At 38.5% G+C, this 17,140-nt stretch overlaps 1 protein-coding gene across 1 annotated transcript; it reads right to left on the bottom strand.

Annotated features, from left to right (window-relative positions):
- Positions 1–3,539: 3,539 nt before the first annotated feature.
- LYSMD3 (LysM domain containing 3) lies at positions 3,540–11,730 on the bottom strand. The gene is made up of 2 exons (XM_002189429.6): positions 10,904–11,730; positions 3,540–8,961 (listed from the first exon to the last, which is right to left on the bottom strand). The coding sequence occupies exons 1-2, from the start codon at positions 11,162–11,164 to the stop codon at positions 8,353–8,355; spliced, it is 870 nt and encodes a 289-aa protein (XP_002189465.4). The 5' UTR covers positions 11,165–11,730; the 3' UTR covers positions 3,540–8,352.
- Between the last annotated feature and the right edge of the window lie 5,410 nt (positions 11,731–17,140).

The raw sequence follows: 17,140 nt of genomic DNA, 5'->3' as shown, positions 1-17,140 counted from the left end.
GAAAATGAAACCTAATATGTTTATTCGTATAAATGGAATAACCAGCACAGACTTTTTCTCATCTTGTCTTGCTACTCTGAAAGACAACTGTTCTGCAGTATGGTGGTGCAAAGGTTAGGGCAAGAATAGAGTATGGCTGTGTAGAAATTACTTTCTTTGCTTTTGTTTGTTCCTGAACACATCAACCAACTGCTCTTTACTGGGTAGCAGCAATACAGCCTAATGTGAACCGCTACTACGGGAGCTTACAGAAGGAGGCACTGGTGCCAGTGTTTTTAAATCTGTTGCTTTTTCACCAATCTAGTGATGTTGGAACTTAAAACAATTTAGTAAGTTGAGAAGGAAGAAACATACAGAAACTTATGTGTGTGAAACTTAGGATGTGACTTCTGTTTTGTTGGCAGTTACTTACCATGTGGCAGTGGGAACCTTTAAGGTGAAATAGCTTTGTATTTTTTCTCCTGGTGATCCACCAGTTGTTTGAAGCAGTTATATTATTACATACAGTATGACAGTATGTGGTATTGCTTTATCAAGTGTGGTGTTACATTTTAGTTAAATGGTATGCTCTGTCTCACCCCTCAAAAATCTATGGTTTATTCCAAGACTGTAATCCTCTTGACATATAATTTGTCTGTAATCCCATTGGCCAAAATTTTATTTTATGCCCATTTTGAATCTCCCTGTTAAGCTGTGCTGGGGAGACCAGGCTCGCTCTTGGCCTTTTTCTCCCTAGCTTCTCTCTCTCTCCCCCTCCCCCTTCCCTCCCTCAGAAACCATGCTGCTTCCTGGGTGTAGGACCCCCAGTAAACCCTCATCTAACGAGCACCCTCAGAAGCCGTGTGGAATCTCCTTGCCTGCCCTCTGCTACAGCAAACTCACAGCTTGGGGGTCCCCCCGGGGACCACAAATGCACCGCAAAAATCATGGTCTTCTGTCAACTGTTCTAATAGTGGATGGTAAAGGGAAATAACATCTTGGTTTGTTACACAAGACATGGTTTTTAATGGCCGATGCTTGACCAGGTAAATCCTTATTAAGCTCTTGTGCTTCAAGCCATATTGTTTTAAATATTGACACACAACATTTGCACAGCATTGTTATGCTAACTGTCTTGCTGTTAACTGCATCTTAACTCTTTGGTAGTATGGAGGATGTGCTGTTGCTGTAACATGGGATTACCTTGTCAAGAGATTGCTTTGTGACAGGAGCTAGAAAAGAAGGATGAGGAAAAAGAAAAAACTGAAGATGAGGAAGACAAAAGGCAAAGGAGGTAAAGATGATGAAGAAGCAGAAGAACCAGAGGAATATGATGAAGAAGAGCATGAAGAGGTATAATGTTAGTTTTCCTATTTATACAGAGTCAGATCCTAGTCATTGATAGTGTGTTGGCTGGCAAAGAAATGTCCCTAGCTTCCAATAAGGCAGAGCTGTTTTGGGAGAAATTACTACACTCATTATCTTTGTTGCACTACGTTGTATTGTAAATTTAAGTGACTCTTCTAGACTTGTTAATCACAAAGAGCTCTGATAAAAAGATCTTGTATACAAGAATGCGTTCTGACACAACCAGAACACTCAATTACTCCTTTTTATCATGAAAACAGTGGTGCCTGATGTTTCATATATATCAGGACTTCATTAAAGGATTTGCCTTTTTCCTTCCCAATAATGTATTACTATTTTAAAGTGTGGGTGCTCAAGTGCAGTTTAAATTATGTTTCTTCTATAAATTGTCTTCTCTACACATACAGTATTTTTTTTTCCATTGGTTTAGGAAAATGACTACATTTCTTCCTATTTTGAAGATGGAGATGGCTTTGGTGTGTCAGTGATGACAATAGGGCTGATGCAACATCGTAGCTATTGTAGCTATGTGTTAAACTGCTCAAGCCTTATACCACTTGAAGCAGAATTGTGGAGATAGTCTGAGTATAAATAAGACCTAATGCTTTACCTCTGTTGATTTTAAACAGACTCTCCAGAACCACAATGGAGTTTAATTGTACTATTCTGTAAGAGAGGCTAGGAAATCCTTTGTTTTGTTCTTTTGCTCAGTGTTTTGCAGACATGCCTTTTTAAGGTCCTCTGGAATGCCTACGAATAGAGTAAGCTTTATGCCGCTGTGTTTCTTCTGCACAGAAAAAAAAAAGTGTATGCATTTTACTTGAAATTGTGTCTAAGCATTTGCACTAGTCAATTCTATGCCTCAGCAGCAAAATGTAGAAACAAATAACAAAATTCTTCATGACCACTGTAAAGAAAAAAAGACATATAGCCTTTATGAACATAAGCTGTTTGTTGGCAGCTGACTCCTTTGAAGAACTTTTATATAAACTTCTGAGTTCAGGTAACTGAAAATAACTGAAAACTATGCACTTGAATATAAACTGACTTGGAAAGGCCTTACTAATATAGACAAACAACATGATAGTAATTTGAAGAACCGTGGGAATCCAGGGCAAAGGGAATATTCCCCTGTCTGCCCTGGGGTGCCCTGACTCCCAGGAAAACACTGACTTTGACCCTCATTCATGGAGAAGGCCTCCTAAGCCTCAAAGTAAACTAGAGACCACAAAAGTTGTGCAATAGATTGTTGAGATTGTAGAGAGTAGTTTAGTATGTCACATGGGTGAGAAATTTAGATTTTAGGACTTTTAGCATATTGCAAATAGGTACAAGATGGAGGATACAGGGTGTTGTCTCAAGTTCCTTTCTTCCTCCTTCTTCTTGGGTTTGGGTGGTATCTTGTAATTGGATAGAAAAATCTGCATTGCAGGTCTTTAGGGGTCAGTTAACGTGTTAGAAATGGAAACAATCTAGGTGTCACTTCTTTCTTAATTGGGTAGTTTAGTTTTTGATTAGACTTAAAAATACCTTGCAGAACAAGTTTGTTAGCCATTTTTGTGCTGTTGTCATGCTTGCAAGGTCTGGGTGCAGACAGTGTGCTGAAGTCATGGTAAGATAACAATAAACAAGCTGAAGACCAAGAAAGTCCTGTGCATCTGCTTTTCCTGACACAGAACTGCTTCAGGAGAGTTTCCCCCTGCCAGGGGAGGCCCCAAGGAATTGCCTGACATGGGGTCTGCAAACTCACAAAGAACTGTTCATCTAATTAGAAGAACACATTGCCTTTAGTATTTTGGTTAAAAGGAACATATTAAAATGTTATATTACCCTAATGAATCAGCATCAATCATAATTAAGGACAATTTGGCTTAGAAAGAATATATGGCAGAATTTAAGAAATTATGGAATCCTGTACACTCACTAGTGATGAAAATTTGAGCCCTTTGCTTCAGTTTCACTACATATTATAGCAACACCTTCTTACATCAGAGCTGTTAAGTGAGCTGGCAATTACAATCTATGTAATTGTTGATGTACTTATTTACTTTCCTACAGAATGAACTTGACAGACAACAAATCAGTAAGAAATAAACCCCAAAATATAGAAAAGGATTGTGGTGAAGAATTTTAATGAATGATGTTTTAATTAGAAAAATAAGAGAATGCCAAGAAAAAGCAAAAGCTGAATGTTTGGTAACATCCTTTTTATTTGAGAATCAATAGCTGCAGTGTTGAAAACTTAGATTACTGAGATTAGATGCTTGAGGAACACTGTGACAGCACATTCTCTGTATCTTACTGTCTTTTGATAATAAAAAATATTATTTTTCTTTGTTACTACATTACTGTTGATCAGGGTTTTTGGGCTTTTTTGTTGCTTGGTTTTGAAGTGTTAATTTCTTAAAATCAGTATTTCACTGTACTGGTGACTGGGAAACAATTCTGCATTATTCTGTGAATTTCTGTATGCAGCAAGGATTTGGTCCTTAAGGTGCAATTTTCAAGTGTTCTGATAAAATACCTATGATATGAAAAGGAAATAAAACTGAAATGCTATGCAGCTCACAGCTCAGATGTATACCACTTTTGAAGCATTGTTGACTACAATGTGTAACAAACGTTCAGATGCATTGCAAAGAAAACTTATTCTGCCAGTTAATTTTTTTCTTTTTTTAACATCACATACATCAGCAGTTGTTTCTTGAATGAATGTGCCCATTTCTTGTGTGTGATATATAAAACACAGAGAGAAGATGTGAATGAGGGAAGTATGCTGAAAATTAAATTTGCTTGCCATGACTGTAACTGCTTCTGCTTGCTGTTCTCCCCGTGCAAGGTGAATGGTGAGAATTCTTAACCCCTAAAAAAGGAATGCAAATAGATGGAACTATAAAATTAAGACTAGAAGAGAGTTACTGTATGAGTAACAATTTGTTGACAAGTTGTGGCTTGCCTGAACAAGTGCAGTATCTTATTCTCTAGCAGACATTAATTCTTGAGGACCGATTACTTTCTCCATTCATTATTCTTCTAATGGACAACTGCCCTCCTACTGCACTGTTGAGAAATATTACTCTGGTAAAAAACAGGTCTTTTTGAGTCCTTTAAGAGGTAAACTGTAGTCACCTCTATCCTTCAGAGGGAATTGCAGTCTTAGGCTGGACCCTCCAGGATTACTTTAGGTATGGTAAATAAGGCCATCAATTAGGAACAAAATTCTGCAAGGGCACAGATCAGTGCCAAGGCACTTCTGAAAAGCAGTGAGATTGTGCTCTTCCAGAGGTGTAATGCTCTCACCTCTCTTTAGAAGCTGATTTTCTGATTGCTTAAAATTTATTGCAAGACCATAATGCTAATAAAACTTACAACTGTTCTTTAGTTTTTAGCAAACTTCAAATTTGGACAGGCATATATTCAAACCCTAATTTATAGCACAGAATACTGCTTTCATTGTCATCTCACCATCTAAGAACTTCACTGACCGCTCCCATAATTGTTCATACCGCTTTTTAAGAAGTAACAAGTTCTTCAAAATTTATGCAGAAAAGTTTGAAGTTTACAAGGCATGAACAGAATAAACCATAAAGACTGCCAATTATGGTATGCTAGATACGAATGCTATATGCAGCTACTCCCAACAAAGTACCTGCTGGCTAAGGATTTTTATAGTAGATCATACATAAAAATTGGCCTAAACAAATACAAGTAGTAGCCTGCTGTAATAAGCATGTGAAGTACATAGAACTAAAAATATGTCAGATGCACCATTTTCACTGCAGTCTAAAATAAAATCTTTTTTTTCCATATATTACTTATGTTTTGCTAAAAGCAGAGGAGCAGAAGTATTTAAAATAAGACTTGCATCATCACTCAGGAGTATTTCAAAAGTTGTATTTTCAGCCTTTAAACAAGTTACAAAGACTGTTTCTGATAACTTATATTCCAAAGTATACCAGACTTAAAACATTTAGATTTTATATGATCCAGTAGTGCAATCAAAATGCACTTGAGTTTAAAACGCATTTCCTGAATGATGTTTTGCAATTATTCGAAAAGGTGGTTTACAACTCAATTATTCCATGTTTGTGGGGGTTTGGGCTCCTTTTTTTTTTTTTTTTGTTTGCTTTTAGGGTTTCTTTTGTTTGTCTTTGGTTTTGTTTGTTTGTTTAAGAAGTCAGTTTCCAGAAGACTACTTTCATAGATTTTATCTTGGATCAGATTTAAGTTCCTCACAGAGCAGTTATCCCGTTAATTCAAGGCTGACATGTGATGATGACCAGTTGTGTTGTACTTTGGAAAAAAGCTGTAAAGATCCCCACATTCTGCAGGAAGCCAAGCCAGCTGATGGTTGTAGATTACCAGGATCAGGAGTCCTACTATCTTGAAAAGAGTTCTACTGTATCTTTTGATAAAGTTAACTCTAACTAAAAATGTACTGTATGAAATATGCTACATAATACATATGTAAAAACATGCCAGTCTCTTGCTTACAATGAAATACATAAGACACCTATTCCTTTGTGTTATCCTAAGATAAATCAAGACTGCTTATCCTAAGGTAAATCAAGGCACATCATCCTTAACTCAGTGCCAGTAAGCCACAGGTCTTTGACACTGTAAAAGCCCAAAGTCTGGGAAACACTAGAGGACTCTTTAGCTGTACCACCACAGACCTCTGTATCCATACATTAACAGGTCAGAGACCTTCCTGACCACAGTTAATTTCACTTCTGTACCACTAGCAATTTAGTAACCATCTGTTCAAGCATATGCTGTATATTAGGCTTATGCTGCATCATCACAATAGCTAATTTAGTGTACTTTTGATGAATACATAAGAAATGGAAGAATAAAGTATCAGAACTGATGAGTTTCAGCAACTCAGGATGTGAGAAGAAGCCAGACAATAAAAAACTTGGCAGCAAAAAAATTATGCATTATATATCAAGTTTCATCCTATAAAGAAAATGTTTGTTTTTATGTGCCAAAGCTTTCTTGTCTGAGTCACCTTTTAAAGTTTTAACCATGAGAGCTGTATTGCTTTAGCCACCATAAATTATTTCATGAAGAATTTTTTCATATAGCATTAGAACTGCTACCTCAGTGTTTATATTTGTCTTACTGGCATATTCTCTTAAAGAACTACTATTTGAAAAGATCTTTGAAAACAAGTGTTATGGAAACCATCAAGTTCATACTATTTGTAATCCCTTTTCTAAGTGTGGAGACTATGAGGAGGCTCACTATCTCCACAGATGCTCCTTTAATCAAAAGGTTCAAAAGACACAGATCATAGTTCAGGTACCTAACTTTAAACCATTTTCCTTCAAGCTCTGGCCTGCCTCAAGTTCAAAATAATACAAGTCAGCCAATTCTTGTTCATACACTTGACATGCCAGTGAAGATTATCTGCCCCACTTCTTGGGGCAACAGATGTTGAAGAATATATGGGGCCTATGTCTTCACTCTCAAAATCTCACAAAGCATTTTGGAATACCTCAATAGTTAGAACACATCCACTTTACCTTTTTGTACTGTATATACTTAGTCAAGACACTCACTGAAAAGGTTACAATAGTAGTTTAAAGGATGATGACCATTTTTCCACTTCTCTCTTTTTAAGCCTAATCAAAGTTTGTTATCTTGGGTTTTGGTACTAAATACTATTTTGAAGAGGGCAACAGAATTCTTGCTCCACAAGGCAAATATAACCAAAATAATTATAGGCACCATCTCAGTTTTTATTTAAAAGTATTCTAAGTACCCAAGTACCTTCCTTCTGTATGAAGAGTCAGAGGTGTGGGGGTTTTATTTATGTTTTTATGGGTTTTTTTGTTTATTTTTTATCTTGAAGCACTTTTAGATTGCGAAGAAAAAGAGGGGAAACCCAAGGTTGATCATGAAACTCCCAAGAGAAACATTCAAGAGGGGACTGGTTAACAAACACACTAATGTGTAAAGAACAAGTCTGATGATGCAAGTTGTCTATTCTGCTCAAATTTTCCAACTGGCATTAAATATAATTTGAGGTTTTCTAGGACATTTCAGGAAAAAGTTAAGAGCTTGAGGTTCATGGGCACAAGACCAGTACTGGCATGTTCAGCACCCACATGACTACTGTCTGAAGAATCAGTTGGTCCTGAACTGAGATTAACTGGAGGAAGAAAAAGATAATTACATTAGCAGAAAGTAAGGACTACTGGGCAGTTACAGCAAGGTGCCACACTTCTGCATTTCTTTCATTCTACACACAGGTGACCAGATGAGAATGCAGTCCAGGCAGTTTTCAGCAGGATACCAAAGAATGTAAAGTTTCAGGAGGACTCCTAAGTGACTGTGTTGAGGCACAGAGTAACACAGAGAAAACAAATTACCTTAGTGCCTATACTGAAAAGTACCGAAGAATGGGTTGACCACAGGCACAAGATTTCAAGATTCCAATTTAAGTGTTTGCTACTTCCTCTGTAAAAAAGAACTTCATAGTGGCTATTAATTATGGAATGACTGAGTTTTAAAAAAATCTTACTCTGTAAGAAAGATTAAATTATGAGAACACCACTTTAATTTACAACTGTAAACCTGATATTAAAATATTACTATGAATTCTGTAAATCCTTTCAGATGTTTAAAAGTTAGATATCCCCATATGCCCACTTCTGGGCTGTAAAACACACAGACTCCCTGTGTGTTAGTTTGAACTACATTTTTTCACCTCATCATTAATTAAGAAACATGCCTATCAAAACAGAAAAGAGTGCAAAGCTTCAGAGATTACTTCATATCTTAATTTACACCCCAAATTTACACCCCAGACTGCCTGTCATATTGAGCGATTATGTGATCCCCAGAAATATCCTTGCAGTGGAACACTGCCCATAAAGGCAAGTCACACATCAGTACATTTCTCTGCATTCTAAGTGCATTTTGCGTTCTGTGGCTTCCCTTCTACCTAAGGTTATGTTAATGTATCTACAAATAACAGCTGTCTAGGGTCTTCCACTATTAATGCTGAAGGTCTCCTTGATTATCAACTTTCATAATATTTGTTGGATTTATTCCATTTTCTGTTTCTTTCTGATGTGATACTGCTGTGACAAACAAATGGGAAGATTCCATTGGAAAATGGTGACTGACATCTACTTTCACTAGAACTTCATAATACAGGAGATAAAAAACTGGAGTTACTATGCCAATAATCAACATAATCACTACTGCTGTCCACCATCCTATACCCCAGTCTGCTCCATAGTAAGGATCCTTGCATTTTTTAGTTTTGCCATCAGTTTCAAAACAGATCTGTTGGGCTGCTAAAGCAGAAACAACTTCATTCAGATTCTCTCTCTTTGTATCATTACACTTCACTATTTCTTCTATATCTCGATCGACTTCTTTTAAGAAGTTGCCAGCAGTCTCATTAGCAGAGAATTTATCACAAAGAGATGTTTCCTGTACTTCTGGGGAACACAGAGCAGGCCGAAGAGCTGGTCTTCCTTTTGGAGATATATGGGTTTCAGTCAATACACTGAACTTTTTCACTGGAATTTTGATAGACCTCAGGGCAAAAAAATCTTGATCGTTGATAAGATTATTAACTCTCTTGATATCTGCAACCTAAAAATGAAAACAACAGCTAAAATATCATATTCCATTGAACCAAAACTTTCTTAATAGTATTACACTTTAAGAAATACAAGTCTTTTGTAAGGAAACAAAGACAAGGCCTTTGCTTTTGCCCTATCCAAGTTAGCTCTCCTTTTCCATATTCTTGCTCAAAATACCATTTTCTCAAATTAAGTTCAGATTTTAAGCTGAAGTCTAAGGCAAGGCCTTTGGTTTTTATTACCATTAAATTAGTTGCTTTTTTAAATTGGTACCCATCATACAGTATGAAGTAAGAAGAGGTCAACTTTGAACAACTTTACAGCAAGAAGGAAATTAATTATGATGCAAAAACTCTCTCACTTCAGATAAGAAGACTGAAAGTCACTTCACATTTACTTAAATGTATGTTCAGCTATCAGTAACTATCTCTGTGATAGTTCACCTCACTTTAAGTTCTCAAATTATATAAATTACTGTTAATTTCTAATTCAGTGAAAAGCTTCTGAGTTAGGAGTTACTATAAAGTATGAGTTTGCAATTCATCTAGCCACAAGCATGGTTTTTTGCTGCTTCTGGGTGCTAAGGCAGAAAAGAAGTGTAAATTTTAAACTACTGTCATCTACCTTACCCAAGTCAGCTCTCCCGTTTTCCTATCCTTGTTCAAAATTAATCTCATTTTGCTTGCAATAAGTTCAGATTTTAAGTCTAATATGAAACATTCTGCAGGGATTTAGATGCACTGGGATAATCACTGGCTTCTTTTTCAGATCACAGCTCCCTCACTATAGAAGGCACAGCCACAAACTTTACCATAATGAAGTACTTCCAAATCAGTGCTTTTCTGCAACACCTGCAAAGCACACAGGAATTATGCCCATTTGAAGATGCACTGTATCCAACTTCGCAGAAACCTTTTTAACGTGAAGAAGTCCTTCAGTTACTATGGCAGTGTATTTGTTAAGTATATGGTGCTAAATAAATTGGATGAGAATAAAAGACTGCCAAATGCAGCAATTTATGATTCCACCACAATGCAACTTATACTTTCTGCCTGAAGTCCCAGGATTGCTCTTCCACATTCTCTTGAGTTTGCAAGAAAGAGCACAATCCTGTTGTGTTCTTCCTTTCTTAGTGAGGCCTGGCTTCATAAAACTGCCAAAATTTTCAATTGCAGTAGGGTCTGACGTGAAGACTTCGTTAATGAGGCTAAGGTCTGTTGTGATTAGGAAATAGTTATGTCAAAACTTTAATACCTAAAGTCACAACTGGAGGCTCACAATTGTTTCTGCCCAAAGAATTAGATGACAGCATATTCTGTATATACAGATTTTGAACTTGACCTCATGGCATCTGTGCAATTAGCAGTCAGTCCCCTAAACACATAGTGCTGATTTCCTGTTAAAACTGGAAACATCAACCAAGACCAATGCCATTGCCTTAATAGTACTGGCAGTCAAAATTACTGGGTAGGCAGGACATTTACCAGACTAATGTAAGAAATGAGCTAGAAGTAGTGAGCACAAACAAGGGCGCACAGGGATGGAAAGTTCCCAAAAGTACAGCATGCTTATGCTTAAAATACTAGGGCAAGTTAGTAGAATTCAGAAGAAAAATATGCAGGATTTTTTCCCCTACTTTTATGGAGTTAGGGCTCTACATAAACCCTTAAGACAGTTCACCAGCACCCTTGTCACCTAGCCCAAGAGCGAGGACGGCACTAGATGTGCCGACCTGTGACTGGAGAACAGCTTTGAATGTAACGTACTCTGAGAGAGTGTCACAACCAAAACGATGCACTTGTTCCTCACATTTATATTAGTTTTACGAGGAAAATCCCAGGGAACAGGAACCCTGCACTATACCACGAACGCTCTCACGTAATTTTCCACTTCTGAGACGCGCGGCTTTGCCGCACGCCGGCCTGGCGGGGCCCGCGCCGCCCGGCACTTACGGAGCAGCAGAACTGCAGCGCCACCGCGTTCAGCGTGTCCCCTTCCCGGATGTCCTTCGTCAGCAGCACGATGTCATCCAGCCTGTCCCTCGACGCGCTCCGCCGGCCCTTCTCCCTGCCCCGCGGCCGCAGTTCCGACAGCTCGCCCTCCTCCTCGGGCCCCTCGCTCTCCGCGCTCACCAAGGGGTACAAGTGGCCGCCGGCGAGCGGCTGCGCCGCGGCGAACGGCGACGGGCCGCTGCCAGCGCCTCTGCCGGCCATGCTCCGCGGGCGGAACGGACCGCAGGCGTGCCACCCTCCGCGCAGAGCCTCACGCCGGCCCCTCCTCCTCGCCCCGGCTCAGCAACGCCCGGCCACGCCGCCGCGGGGAGCTGAGAGCCGAGCCGAGTCGAGCCGAGCCGAGCCGAGCCGTGCCGTGCCGTGCCTTGCCGTGCCTACCCGGCCCGCTCCACCCCGCCCCGCTCCACCCCGCCCCGCGGCTTCCCTTGCCCCCACTCCACGTGGGACGATGGCGGCCGCTGCCACGTCCGCAGCGCGGCCCCGCCCAGGAGCCGGCCGGGGGTGGGTGGGAGGCGGCCCCGGGGCTCGGCCGGGCGGGGCCGGCGGGACAGCTCAGTCCGGCACCGCCCGGCACCCTCCGGTTGTCGCCCCGCACCGCTCCGCCCCGCCCCGGAGCGCCGCTGCCGAGCCGCGCGTTGTTGGAGGCCGGAGCGCGGCGCCGGCGCCGCCGTGCGAGGAAACGTTCCACCCCCGCCTTCCCCGCCAGGCCTCTGCGTGCTCTTGGTGATTCGTGAAAAACGCCAATCGCTTGGTTTTTAAAATTTTAAAAGTTTAATAATAAGAAAATTATTATAAAAATAGTGATACAATTAGCGTAATGAAGTTTAGAGTTAGGACAATTACAATACAATAAAAAGCAAAAAATTACGGACGTCTGGATGCTCTCGGACACCAAGTCACGAAAAGCATACCTTTTGGACAAAGGAATAACCTTTAAAGCAATAGCCTGTTGCATATTCATATATCCTTCATGTTTATGCATACATTCTATTTAAAACAAAAACTCTGTCTGTTGTATGTCAACTGTTTCCTTTAATCCCCAAGGCGTCTTCGAGTCTGAGCAAGGCCTGAAGAAATTAGCTTCTTCTGATAAGAAAACCATAAATTCCTTTTCTTTGGAAGATTTAGGTGTTCCTTGAAGCGAGTATCTCATTCCAAAAACAAAAGAAATCCCCCCACATAAATATTCTCTATTTTAACATTATGTTGGAACCTTCAACTATATTTAACACACTACTTAAGAGAAGTAATACAGCATAACTTTCTAATATTACACATATAATATTCATTGTAATATTTGCGAAAAGCCAATCATAAGATATGCATTTTTCGCAAGCAGCTTTTGGGGTTCTGAGGTTTTGGTGGATGTCCTAGTCTAACTAATAGATTTAACTTAGTGCGTCTTTTTGCTGACAGAGCCTTAGCAGGAAGTTTTGGATTACAGCAGGAGCAAGAGCAGTATTCCTTAAAAAAACTTGACAGCTCTAAGGCTAAATATGTTGTAAAAAAATTGTTGAAGATTAATGAGTTTGCAGGTCTGGTTCTTGAAAATGTTATAAATGAAAATTTGTCTAGCCAAATTAATATGAAAAAATAAAATATTTATTTTGCAATCAAATTCTATCTAGCCAGCCACAAGGAAAGAACAGTGCCGCGCCCGGGGTCGGCGCTGGGTGTGTAACAAGAAGTCACCCTCAGCAGAGGTTTTCCCCATGCCCACACACCTCCATCCTGGCACAAGCGGTTTTTATCGGAAAAATTCCGCCTGAGGCCAAGATTTCAACAATCAGTCTTTTCTTCTACTGAGAGTCCATATGTTAATAAGATTCTCTTTTTTGGTGATAAGGGAGAACAATTCAGTGTCCAGGGTTTGTTGAATCCCTTGGTGAAATTTATGGGAATTCGGGAACGCTGCATTCACAGGTATCTGCCTGAGGATTTCCATGATATTCATCTCGGGTCGTTCACATGAACGATCAGCACTTGGGGTTCTCACCTGGGGTTCCCATATCTCCCCAGACATGGCCCATCTCCTGGGGAGCCGTACCTCCTTACTTGTAAATTAGTTTTTAATATACACCCGGTCTGCCTGCAAGAGTAGGGGGAATCCTAATACAAATGTGTATACTCTAACAAATATTCAATATCACATATATCATATTAGAAATGGCGCAAATTATATCTACTATGCGTAACAAAAATAAATTAAATTTCATCTTAAGGTAATTTTAAATTAGGGTTTGGGCTTTTTTTCCTTTGTTTTTGAGCCTTGCTAAACAACCAAAGTGGTTAGAAACATGTTTGATATTTAAAAAGATGGATTTTTTTATGTCTTTACTTTTGAAAACCAGATTACTTGAGTCTGAATACATAAAGATAAGAGCTAACAATTGTGTAGCTCTATGAAGTGAGACATTCACACCCACAGAAGCTTAATTTAAGCCACATTTCCAGATACTGTAAAACAAGCTGTGGAGGTATATTGTGTTCTTGTATGTCAGCCTATTTTTTGTGTATATATATATGTTGCTACTGAGTAAGAAAGCAGCACAGACTCCAAGAAAGCTGGTTTGCACAACAGCAGCTTTAATGTGAAAAACTTTTCTCTTTATAGACTGACTCGACACATTCTACCTGATTGGCTAATTAACAAAAACACTTTGTTCACAAACAATCCTTGAGAAGAACAGAAAAACAAAGATTAGAAAAACACCACCTGCAGGTTGTTTACAATAACAAGCTATCATTGTTTGTCTGCAACTCCCTAAAAGTCTCACAAGTCCTCTCGTTCTCTGACCAGGCTGTCACATCCACATGTATATTAGACACATACATATATTTATCTGTATCTACCTTAAAATAGTATTCTGTTGTATATGAGGGATGAATCAGTTAAAATAAAGGTGTTCCCAAGACTCCCTAGGGTACTCCCTAGCCAAATAGCATCAACAAGAGCAGTACATTTCTCTCAAGAACATAGAGGTTTGCCTTGAAGAATAGTAATATTCTCAGGTACAGAAGTCAGCACAAAATAACAAGCTGGCTGTTTCATGCATGTCTGATCACTGCTCTTTGTGAAGAAGCGTGGAATAGTACTAGCATTTAAATGTGATATCGTTCCTGCAGGAAGTTGGGCCTCCTTTGTTGAGGCTAATTTTCTGACTTTCTTATTTTGCACTTATGAAAAGATCCCAGTGATACCTAGTGTAGTTTGAATTTCTCCAACGGAATTTGCTCATAAGTCCAGACGCTTTCTAAACCATTTAGTAGCCTAGTTAAGGGTATTTTCTTGATACTTGGACCCACTTAACATTTTCCTTGCTGAGTGTTTCAGGTGTAATTAATGATGAACAGTGTGATTTCTCCTAGACAGGTGCAATTTCTTCTTTCATCACTTCTTCCCAATCAAAACCTGCTCAGAAATAAGCTTTCTATTTTTATCATGGTTCAGAGGCACAGCTTGTGCTGATTAACACAGCTGCACTGAGGGCTTAGATACAGCCTCACATAGAAGCCACTATCCAACAAAGCTTGGATTGTCAGATTAGACGACAAATATGTGAACATATTTGTAGGAGTCCCAGAATGATTTTTGTCTTTTTGGGGATGCTAAATGCAGGGAGAATGAACCTTCCACAACTGTATTTCTGGAAAGAGCAATGGTGAAGATGACAAAATTGCATTAATTTCCCATAAACCCACAGTTTTCTTGTGGGATCTTGAAGAAAATTAATTTTAACTTAGTGATTCAGGATTTCATCTATTAAAAAATACCATAACTGGCAAGGAATATTTGCAGCACCAAGCAGGTCTGTTTTGTTTTCTAAAGGAAGCTTTCAATAATAGAAGTGAAGTAACTGCAGTTATCTGTAGCTGGGAAACTGATGACTCAGACTCTATTCATACTTTTGAAAGACTATTTCATGAGACTCATCAGAGCTGTGAGTGGATCTGTAGAGGAGTTTGAAGTCAGACTTAGTACGCAAGGATGCCTGCAGTGTTGTCTAATGATTGATCCATAACACACCACTAATGGAATATCCTTTTGGAGGTTTTTTTTTTAATCTTTGTGTGGTGAGGCTACAGCAAAGACCAGAAACAGGGAATTTCATCATTTCTTTTATCTACAGAGATATACTACCAGGTCAAAAAAGAACTGCTGAAGCAGCACTTTGCCTTAAAAGGGATGAAAAACTATTGGAGTTTGCTTTGACCTTGCTACACCCCTATGTGTAACCATTTGTAACTGGTGACATTTTCCCATCAATAACAAAAGGGTATATTCCAAACTTGATGAACAAGACTGGGGCTGCATAGCTCCCATGAATGCTAATAGGAATACAGCCTTTCTCTAGTCCCATGTAAGTTACTTTGCATATCCTAATAGTGCATTCTCAATGAGCAGCAGGGTCAGTGTTAATCACACCATGGCATTCCAACAGCATCTGCATGCATCTCTGCCACATTCCTCTTGGTCATGTTATTTCTTGTGTGGCCTGATCAGAGCTAGGAAGTTAGGTATACAAACAGAAATATTAGGAAGATCTTAAGAAATTATTAGAAAGGAGTTGTAAGGAAGATGTGGAGGGGCTGATATAACTTGTTAGTAATTTTTTATTAAAATGACTATTTTTCTTTCCATCTGGAAGCTATCCCATGTCATGTACCACCACTGCTTTTTTAAGTCATTCTATGATTTGTTACCACCAGTCTAGATTTACATTTAGATAACTAGTGTCTAAATGTATGTTTTAGTTCCTTGAATGACATTATAAATTTTCACTCATTAAGAGATTCACACAGAAATACATATACAGACTTTGTGTGTCTCTGCTTCCCTGCTTGGTAATTGGGAATGGTAGTACCATTGTAGGAAATAGTAATGTCAAGGTAGCTCTGCAGCTCCAGTAAAGATCAAAGGAAGTTGTTAATGCATGACTGTAAGATGTAGTAAGAGGAATTTCTTAAGATCTTTATAAAGTATGCAAGAATCAAATAACGCTAAGACTACAGACATCTCATAGTCTGTTCTCTGGTAGAAATATTTGCATGTATACATTTAGCTGTAATCATAGACCCTTAATATCACTAAGTCAAGCCATTGATCCTCAAAACTACCATAAATACATTTTATTTAGCAAGGGTCCAACAAGAAAAATGGCTTGAAAATTACCACACAATTTAATTGTTTAATTTATTATTGTTATGGTTCAAATGACCATAAATAAAAAAAATATCATTTAATTGAGACTGTATTTTAACTGTGTAATATTTTACATATTTGCTATTCCCCTTTGGTTACTTGACAGGAATCAGTAACTTTTTACATTAACTGTATTAATTTAATGTGTATCCATAATAGAAATATGCTGTGTACTTTCCACAATGCAGCCAGTAGACGCATTGGTTTTTTTGGTATTTTATTTTCAAAAAACTGTGCACAACTTCATATTTGCTTCTGATTTACTGCTTAAGTACCCTCTCAATAAGAAAAACTATCAGGTAGCCCATTCAGTTCTGATAAAAAGTATGAAAAAATGCAGTATAGTTTCTTTAAAATTTCTTTTGAATTATTCACAGATGGATTTTGTTATTAGATTTGGAATTTCTATCTCTTGATGGATAACTGTTTTAGTAATATAATAGATGAAATTATTTCTGAAGTGGGTTTTGGGAATATTTTTTTTTATTGGTTGGGGTTTTTCCTTGGGGTGTTTTGGTTGGTTGATTTTTGGCATTTGTTTGTTTGCTTTAAAGATTTCCATAAAGTCTTTCTGATTTTTACTGGATGACTGTAATAAATCGAGTCAATAGCTATTACTATTTCATATGTTTTCTCTGAGTAAAGTAAGGAAACCTTTCAGTATTTATCTTCTTTTTCTTCTGAGGAAATATTTGCACTGTCCTCATCTCTTTCTCTCATTTGTTTTTAATTTATTAAGCATTCAGAGTTTGTTGGCTTCTGTTTTCTGCTTTCTCTAGGTCTTGGTTTTGGGGAATTTGATTTATTTAGATCCTCTGGATTTCAACATTGTTTTTAAAATGCAGATACCAGTATTTATGCAATTTCAAATATCCACTGCTTTAGTGCCATGTACAAAAGTAATTCCACCACCTCAACTGCTTGTCGCTAATCTGCTGTTTATGCATCTGAAGATGACATGTTTTTTTTTTTTT

Source organism: Taeniopygia guttata, chromosome Z (genome assembly GCF_048771995.1).
Source record: "Taeniopygia guttata chromosome Z, bTaeGut7.mat, whole genome shotgun sequence".
NCBI classification, from domain to species: Eukaryota; Metazoa; Chordata; class Aves; order Passeriformes; family Estrildidae; genus Taeniopygia; species Taeniopygia guttata.
The sequence above is the reverse complement of the archived record's forward strand: the minus strand, read 5'-3'. Positions and strand labels throughout refer to the sequence as shown.

Coding starts and splice junctions, on each gene's coding strand:
- LYSMD3 (XM_002189429.6), bottom strand. CDS start 11,164: ATGGCCGGCAGAGGCGCTGGCAGCGGCCCGTCGCCGTTCGCCGCGGCG. Junction 8,962..10,903: donor CGCTGCAGTTCTGCTGCTCC/GTAAGTGCCGGG, acceptor TTTCATTTTTAG/GTTGCAGATATCAAGAGAGT.